An 8,247-nucleotide genomic window follows, 5' to 3' on the forward strand; every position below is an offset into this window, starting at 1 on the left:
ACACAGATTTAGGCATCTCCAACGAAAACACGAAGAAAGTGGGCAAACCGGTAAATAGCGACTTAACCAGTTGGAGCTTCTCCCCATCATCGAGCACCCATACAATCTTCTTTCAATTATTAGTCTTCATGGTATTGTTAATCAGACACAACTGAGTCATTACCGTAGCGTGAGACGTACGCAATGGCAAATCGACAGTCGACGGATACCTAATGATGGAAGATGGAGTGGTAAGGTACCTGATGATGGACAGTGACATGCAAATAATGGCGAGTCGACAGCGCGTAATCGACGGCAGGCGTCGTCACATCCTCTCATGTTATTGGGTCCCTTTTGTACAGCCGGCCGGAGCTTGAGCAAAGCTAGCACCAGCATCAGCTACCTGCCAATGATGCAATGCAGCTTCAACCTAGCTAGCTAAGATTATTACTACCACATCACATTACATACATACTACGTACCACGTATTGCTACTACATATGAACCCTTGGCTAATTATTACGTCGATCTTGTTTGCAACGGCGCTTGCTGGCACCGCCGGCTGGACCCATTCGTCGCCGGCGCGGTGCACACTGCACTGCATCCATCGCGCGCCGTGAATGATGGGCCGCGTCGCTTGGCTTCACTTGGAGATGGAGATGGGCCGGCGGCGGCGGAGCAGCATCTCGCGCATGCCGTCGGCGACCCGGAGCGCGGGGTCCTTGCCGCGGCACCAGCCGGCGCAGAAGGCCATGTGGTCCTGCAGCGCCGCCTCCATCCCAAGCTTCCTGCCCTCCTCCCTCACCGCCTCGGAGCAGAGCCCGCACAGCCACCGCCCGCCGAAGTCGGCCTTGACGCCCACGATGTACCCCCGGGTGCAGTCCTCCCGCAGCTCGCAGCACTCGCACTTGGCCGACTCCACCGGCTCCATCGCTCAACGCGAGCTCCACTAGTCGAGCTCCTCAAGACCAGCGTGCAATGGTCGTGTGGGAGCAAGTGTGACTGTGAGGACGCACGCGCGCTCCGTGTGTATTTATGGCCGGGGGCTTGGCTCGGAGCTGCTTAATTAGAGAGGCCTACTTCTCTGTGGCACTGTGCCATTGGCCTAATTTGGCTTGATTTGGCATCTGAGCAGCACTGCTAATCAGCTCACTTATGGGAAAATTCCTGCAGCCTCACAGTGTGCAGCATGCTGCATGATGTGCTCTCCGTGAGATGTATAGCTCCTAATGAACAGTACACTGACATTTTTCATCTTCTGACCAACAGACACCTTGGTTCAGTTTCTGATTGTTTACTTTACTTACTACGACAAATTTTTACCCTCAATGCTCTTTTTTTTGGTAAAAGTTGTACGAGGACCTCTTGACTGCAAATTGAGTAGGAAGACAGGATCATCAAGGACATCGATCTCCGCGATTCTTGTTCCCTGCGTGCTCCATAAAGCTTGAGCAGACACCTTACGCAACAACTTGCTCGCTGTCCATGGATCTAGGACCACCCGGTGAAATTCTCCTCACCCCTTCTGCTAGATTTCAGTCACTGTTCGTGGTACGGCACAACTGGCCTTGTCGGATCGGTTGTTCCGCGGTCGATTCCGCCTCATGGCCCGCCCGTCATCATCCAAGACGAATTAACAACACTCATGTGAACTCACCTTGTTAACTGATCATCAGTTCAGTGTAGGGGCATCTTGACTTGAACCTGCATGAACTCACCTGCATCCTCGTGACACTAATGCAGGCAGGCAGGGCCCTACCATCCGTGCCAGGAGTTGCACACAATTAGCACCGGGGATCCTGCTTGGACAGCGCACTTATGCGTGACCTAATAGCTGCACAAGTGCCACTGCATGCATCAGGTAGTCTGAACTCAAGTGTATGCATGTATATCAATTCACAGATGGGCTTGTGTACTCTACAGAGTTATTAGCTGCAAAGGTTGGTGCTACTTATTGTTGGTGCCTGCTTGCACAGCTGGGCTTATGAATGAGTGGGAAAGAACTCGAGATCACCAGCTGCCAGTTTGATGATCTCCCAACACACTTAACACTGCTGCCTGCTGTCCTGGAATTTCGAAAGGCAATTGTACTTGTACCATGAATGAAGAAGTAAAAAATATATATGAGGTGATGAGGAGGTACTACATTGCAGCGCAGCGCACACAGAACAAAACCTGGTTCGTTTTTCTTATGCAGAAGGGACAGCAAGGTGCTTCATGATGTGCAACAATTCGCATCGGCTTAGGGTTCATGCTGTCCATTGGCGCGTGGCATCTTTCATCGATCAAACCGCGCGTCGTATTCAAGCGTAACAACACCGTATTTAGGCACCCGACAGATATGATTGTGCAAGGAACTGGAGTGGAGAAGCAACGATGGATGGAAAGACGATGAGGAACTGGAGAAAGAGATGCCAATGCCAGTGACCCCCACCTTGCTTGTGTTGTCCCTTGTGAGCTATCAGAGCCCTCTTCCATTATGAGTTTGAACAAGGCAAATACTGTTCTAGTAGTAGTTCAAAAAAGAGGCAAATGTTGTTTCAACATGTAAACATGCCATTAAGAGTTTGTCCGAAGAATGCAAATACAAATGATCAAATCAACTGCTACTAGCTTAATGATTCTTCACAGGTGGTTGTTGCCACTCCTCCATCGGAGCCCAGAAGCCAGCCCAAGTTCTGCCGAGTACTCATTGCCGCTGGCTGTACTGTTCTCCCACATGAAAGCCACATGCGCATGTCCTGTCCTCCTCCGGTTCATTGTTGTTGTAACTTGTAAAAGTTGCAAACCCACTCCACACCATGCATGAGCTGAGACTGGAAAGCTCACATGGCCGGCAAAGGAAATTCACTTGCTCGGTAGAAACACAAATATAGCACAACTTGTGTTCATTTCATGCACGCTTCGTGCAGTAGATTTCAAGCATGAGACGGCGATGATCCAAAGGCAATATATTCTTTAGCGAAGATACAACTAAAATTGTTGTTCAGGTGGGGGAAAAAGCACGAGTTTAGCAAGTTTTAAAACAATCTTTCTCCCACACATCTATGTTGGCGCATGAATCCCAGTCACCGATAGATGAATGAAACCCCCTGTCAGTGTCAGGACAGAACCACCCTACAAATACCAGGAGAGAACACCCCTAAGGCCCTAACACCTGATGAATAAACACATCATCTGAAGGAACAACAGCCAGCAGATGAGAAGACGACTACATTCATATCATATTTCTATTCAACAAACAGGGGTGGTATTTAGCACGTCCACCCATCCCCCAGTCAACAAACATCCAGTTCACGACGGCCTAACAAAACAACGTGACGCAGCGAACAAACACTAGAGACGTTCAGAATTAGCATCCGACGAGGGTGAGTTCAGGATGCCCCCGGAAGTTAGCTCCGCAAGGCCGATCCCCGTCTTATTCTACCAACAGCAATGGCCCCGACGGAAAAGAAAAGAAAAGAGATCTGGTCGGTCACTCCCAGCCTGTCGCGGGGATGCTCGAGACGTCACCCCAACCGGGAGGAAACGTGTACTTCTGCACATATGCGTCTTGGACCACACCGTCGACGTCGTTGGCTGAGCACTGGGCAGCCTGCACGCCGTCCTGCCCGGTAGTAGTAGCCCCTTCCTCGACGTGCTGCTGCTTCTGCTGTGTCTCCTCCTGAGGTTCTGCTCCTGCGTCTGGATATGAATGGAAGTCCCCGTCTGGCTTCTTCTTGGACCATTCTTCGGACCATTCTTCTTCATGTGCGGTTGAGGACCGGCCATTGTCGTGTCGGAAGCCACTGTCAGACGGGTCTTGATTGTGGATGTGGTTTGCTGGCTCCTCTTGGTTGTACCCCCAACCATCACCAGCAGGCTGGTCTCGGGTGTCGCCGTATCCCGAGTATCTGACCTCTTCTTCTGGTGGGGGGAGTGGACATCCTTGATAAGAACCATTGTCTGCGCAGTACCTCAGGAGCTTATCCCAGTGCCGATCCTGCAGTAGTAACGCTTGTTAGTTTTGCCAGAAACAGAATAAGGGCATGACTGCATGATATGGAAGCAGAGCCTATACCAAAAAAATAAAAAGCTAGCGTGACAGAGCAACAACACACCTTAGTGATGATGTGGGGGTTTCCGACGATAATGAGCAACGATTTGGCACGAGTAATTGCAACATTGAACCTTCTATAGTTGCTCAGGAACCCCAGGTTGAAGAATCTGTCAAACTCGTTGTGCTTAACGGTTGACCTGACTGTCGAGATGATGATCACTTCCCTTTCTTGGCCCTGGAATTGCTCGACACTTCCCACTCTTAGGTCGGGCATTTCAAACGTCTCTAGGGCCTTCTTTATCTTATTAACTTGTTGACGATATGGAGTAATGACACCAATATCAGCCTCACTGACATCGCCATTCCTTGTCAGAGTCCTGATGATATTTACTACTTTACTAACTTCGATTCTGTTGAACCATGATGGATTGTTTCCTTCTCTCTCATCGCATCCCTGGATCCCAACAAACAGAACAGGGAATGACTTATTGGGAAGGCCAATGCAATCGTAAACAGATGGCACTTCATCTCCCTTACAGGGGATAAGTTCACCCTCGTAGAAAAGCTGTGACGGCAGCTCTAGGATCGCTGGATGGCAACGATAGTTCCTCAATAGCTTCGTCACGTAGTTAGGATCCCCTGAATGGTACTGCTCAAATTCACCGAGCAGCCTTTGCAGATAAGATTTGCCCAAACCATCCTGATCCGCCTGTTTACAAAAAACCACCGGCCCTAATTGCATAGGATCTCCTGCTAACACAACCACTGCGTCTCTTCCACACAAAGCTGCCAAAGGAACCATTGCCTCTGGTTCAGAAGATTGACCGGCCTCATCCAAGAAAATGTGTGTGAAATGCCCCGGGCGAATACCCTCGGCCTGTAGGGTTGATGAACTCATGTAGGTCGATATAACTATCTTGTAGCGCATTAATGCTCGCATTGGAGGGCACTTGAACACCATATCTTCAAAGAAGCAGAACCGTATGAAATCAGGATTAACATCGTCATACTGACGACTAGGAGCATTTAGCCTAAAGATATCACTTGGGCGGATCGGGTAGCTAGAACTCAACAGTTTTTCCAATACATGGTCAGCAGCACTATTGGAAGCAGCACATATGAGAACATTTGCCCTCCTATTGGATTTATAAAGCTGCAAAATCGCCTCGACAAGGGTCATGGTCTTGCCAGTTCCTGGAGGTCCATAAATCACGTATGGTGTAACCCCTCGGCAGCCAAGTATCATCCCAACTGCATCAGCTTGCTCAGTGTTTATGTTCGGGTTCAGAGGTTTAAATGGCACCTTCTTCACACTTCTATACCGTGATAGGGAGGGAAATAGAATGTCAGGTCCAATAAGTTCTGCATCATGAACAGACCTATATTGCCTTCTCATGTTCAATCTATTATATGTGAAGCTAACATCATACTTATTCCTGTCATGGTGAGCGTGGTGAAACTGATCATCAAACCTCAAAAATATCTCATCAGCTTCAACCTTGTGAATGTAGCCCTGAATAAGATATCAACAAATCATTATTCACTGGCATCATTTGAGACTGGTTAATTTATATTGTAAGAATGCCTAAGAGATTTTTGAATGTCCAAGAAAGTACACTAACCTGATAAGGCCTAGCATCACTCCCAGCATGTCTGGCAATTATATAGTCACCATGGACTAGCGAAGGCCTTTTTTCTGCCAAACCAGGGACCTCAAGAGACAAATAATCATTACCCCTCCTTCTCATTGACACACGCTCCATGTCGTACGATCTCATCTCCTCCTGCAAGCGGGCCTCTTAAGTTAGCAAACAAAGATAAAAGCTTAACATCTCAGAGTATTAGAGGTGCTGAAATACCTCCAAATTAAGTTCTTCCATGACTAAAAGAGTGCTAAAGAACTTTGCATAGTTCATCATGCTCAGCTCTTCAGATAGGACATCAGGTCTCTGTTTGCATTCAATGAGCTCACGGATTTCCACAGGTATTGCATACTGAGGTAGCTTATACTTGAATCCTTGAGTGTGCTGCCGAATTGGCCGGCTACCTGGCACAAATGTATTACACTCAAATTGCTTCCTTTGAGAGCCTTGTCTCCTGGAATAAGGTTTATCAGAAGATAAGGCCATCGAAACATTATCATCGGCCAACAGAAAAGCCACACGCTCAATCTTCTCATCCCCAATATCAACATGCACGATTGATGTATGCAAACCAATGTCTTTTGGCATACAGGACAGCCAAATGGTTAGGGTTTGTCCAGGCTGAAGTGTACGATCTTCCACAGAAGTCAAACCAAGAAAAGCCTTCTTTGCCGCTTCATCGGAATCATTCAATGGTGGTCTCATCATTGACAAGACATAACTATCTTCTGGATTTGAAGAGAATATTCTCACACTCCACAAATTTACAGGCTCACAAGAGGTATTCTCTATGCAAATGGCGTCTGCAGATGTTTGTCCAACAAGGACAGATTTAGGCTTTCCGTTCACGAAAGGGAAAGGAGCTGTAACAACCACGGGACCATCATCAGATTGATAGTCCTGAAGAGTGTTGTCATTCTGAAAATCCATGAACTCTACTTCCGGCTTATCACCAGCTACTGAGTACTCATCATCTGAATGATGCCCCATCTTGAATCCTGATACATCAAAAATATTATAAAAAATCAATACTAGTTCCATTGAGCAGAAACAAGAAAGCCAGTCTAGAGATAGTTGTTGTGTGGACAGCAAGCATATGATTTATTTAAATTGCAAAGCCTATGAACTGATATCACAACCAAACGCCAAATGCAAGATAGTTACTGTAGCTACCAAGGGAAAGGCACATGGCATGCTTGAGAAAATCAGGACTTCTGTTTTTTTTAAGCATCATCCTTCTTTTTTTAATTATTTTTGGAACTTGTCTAGGTACTGTAGAAATTCAGAGTAGTGATCGCCTGGGTTCAAGCGCTGTGGAGGAGCTGGCCAACACCACTCCTTGCCAACGTAGCAGCCGCGCTCGCTTCTTGAAATATCATATTATTTGTGAACTGAATACTTTCCACACTTGTGGAGCAATCATAGGACCACAACACACATCTGTTCGAATTTCTGTGATCCAGCTGTGCTCCCTAAAACCGACACCCATAGACACAAATTTCTCACTCCCAAAATCTATGGACAGAGGCATTATGCTACTACGCTATTCTCCCTCTTTGTGCAAGACATCATGACGAGGCAACTAGGCAACCCCACTCCTTACAGCGAAGGCTAGATCTCCTGGCCATAACTAGAAGGGGAAAAACCACAGACCCCATCAGCCCACTACTGATTCTTCTTCTACAACAAGACAAGAAAATAGCATAAAGCCGTTACAGACATATATCCCTCCTGACCAAATCACAACATTCTGCCCGTCTCCGGTCAGGGGTTTCGCTATCGGGGGAAAACCCTAACAATCCCTCCCGTCCCCTCCCCTCTCCCGTCCTCCCCCTTCCGTAGCATCAAGGTGCGGCTTTTACTAATTATTATAAAATAAATACTGTTAACTTAACAGGAATAAGGGTTAATTCTCTGGGATAATGAGCCACGCTCACCAAGATCACGACGAGATTTGTGCGGATCCTGCGGCACGGAAGGGCGAAATAATCGAGGTTTAAAGGGAAAGCAGCCCGCAATGCCGCGGTAATCGAGAGACGGAGGGCACGAATTAACCGTCACCTGTCCTCGGAGCGAAGCGCGGGCGCGGGTCGGGGGAGGCGGCCGGCGATCGGAGAGGGGGAGGAACCGCAGCACCAGCAGATGATTGGATTGGATTGGACTAGGCCCCCGTCCAGGACGAGGAGGGGGAGTCGGTGGGAGGGAGAGGCATGAGCAGTCCGGGTTTATGAGGGAGGGAGGGGACTGCAGCGAGGAGGGTGTGTGATGGGCTGATGGCGAGAATCTGTACCATGAAGGTTTGGGGTCGATGGTTGGTTTTCTTGGTAAGCCACATTGAAGCTCGGCTCTGAACTTGTGATGCGGTGGGGGTGTTTGGATCGGGAGCGAACGGGTGGGATGAGAAAGAGAGAAAGCAGCAACCCAACCATACCTTTTCTGCTCTCCCTTTTTTGTGGATCTCAACCTCTGCTGCTTGTTCATGGAAGCTTTTTTTTAATCCGCTGTTTGTAGAAGCTTGACCAAAAGGAGTACGGTTTTGCTATTTCTCATGCGCTTGAATTTTTTTCATTCGTCGGTCACTTTTTT

General features: G+C 48.0%; 2 protein-coding genes across 2 annotated transcripts; both read right to left on the reverse strand.

Annotated features, from left to right (window-relative positions):
* Positions 1 to 280: 280 nt before the first annotated feature.
* LOC123100258 (uncharacterized) lies at positions 281 to 992 on the reverse strand. The gene has a single exon (XM_044522209.1). The coding sequence runs from the start codon at positions 908 to 910 to the stop codon at positions 623 to 625; it is 288 nt and encodes a 95-aa protein (XP_044378144.1). The 5' UTR covers positions 911 to 992; the 3' UTR covers positions 281 to 622.
* A 2,187-nt stretch (positions 993 to 3,179) lies between these two features.
* On the reverse strand, positions 3,180 to 8,025 carry LOC123098491 (probable RNA helicase SDE3). Its single transcript, XM_044520491.1, has 5 exons — positions 7,723 to 8,025; positions 5,878 to 6,659; positions 5,641 to 5,802; positions 4,080 to 5,531; positions 3,180 to 3,961 (listed from the first exon to the last, which is right to left on the reverse strand). The coding sequence occupies exons 2-5, from the start codon at positions 6,649 to 6,651 to the stop codon at positions 3,455 to 3,457; spliced, it is 2,895 nt and encodes a 964-aa protein (XP_044376426.1). The 5' UTR covers positions 6,652 to 6,659; positions 7,723 to 8,025; the 3' UTR covers positions 3,180 to 3,454.
* Between the last annotated feature and the right edge of the window lie 222 nt (positions 8,026 to 8,247).

Source organism: Triticum aestivum, chromosome 4D (genome assembly GCF_018294505.1).
Source record: "Triticum aestivum cultivar Chinese Spring chromosome 4D, IWGSC CS RefSeq v2.1, whole genome shotgun sequence".
In the NCBI taxonomy this organism is placed as follows: Eukaryota; Viridiplantae; Streptophyta; class Magnoliopsida; order Poales; family Poaceae; genus Triticum; species Triticum aestivum.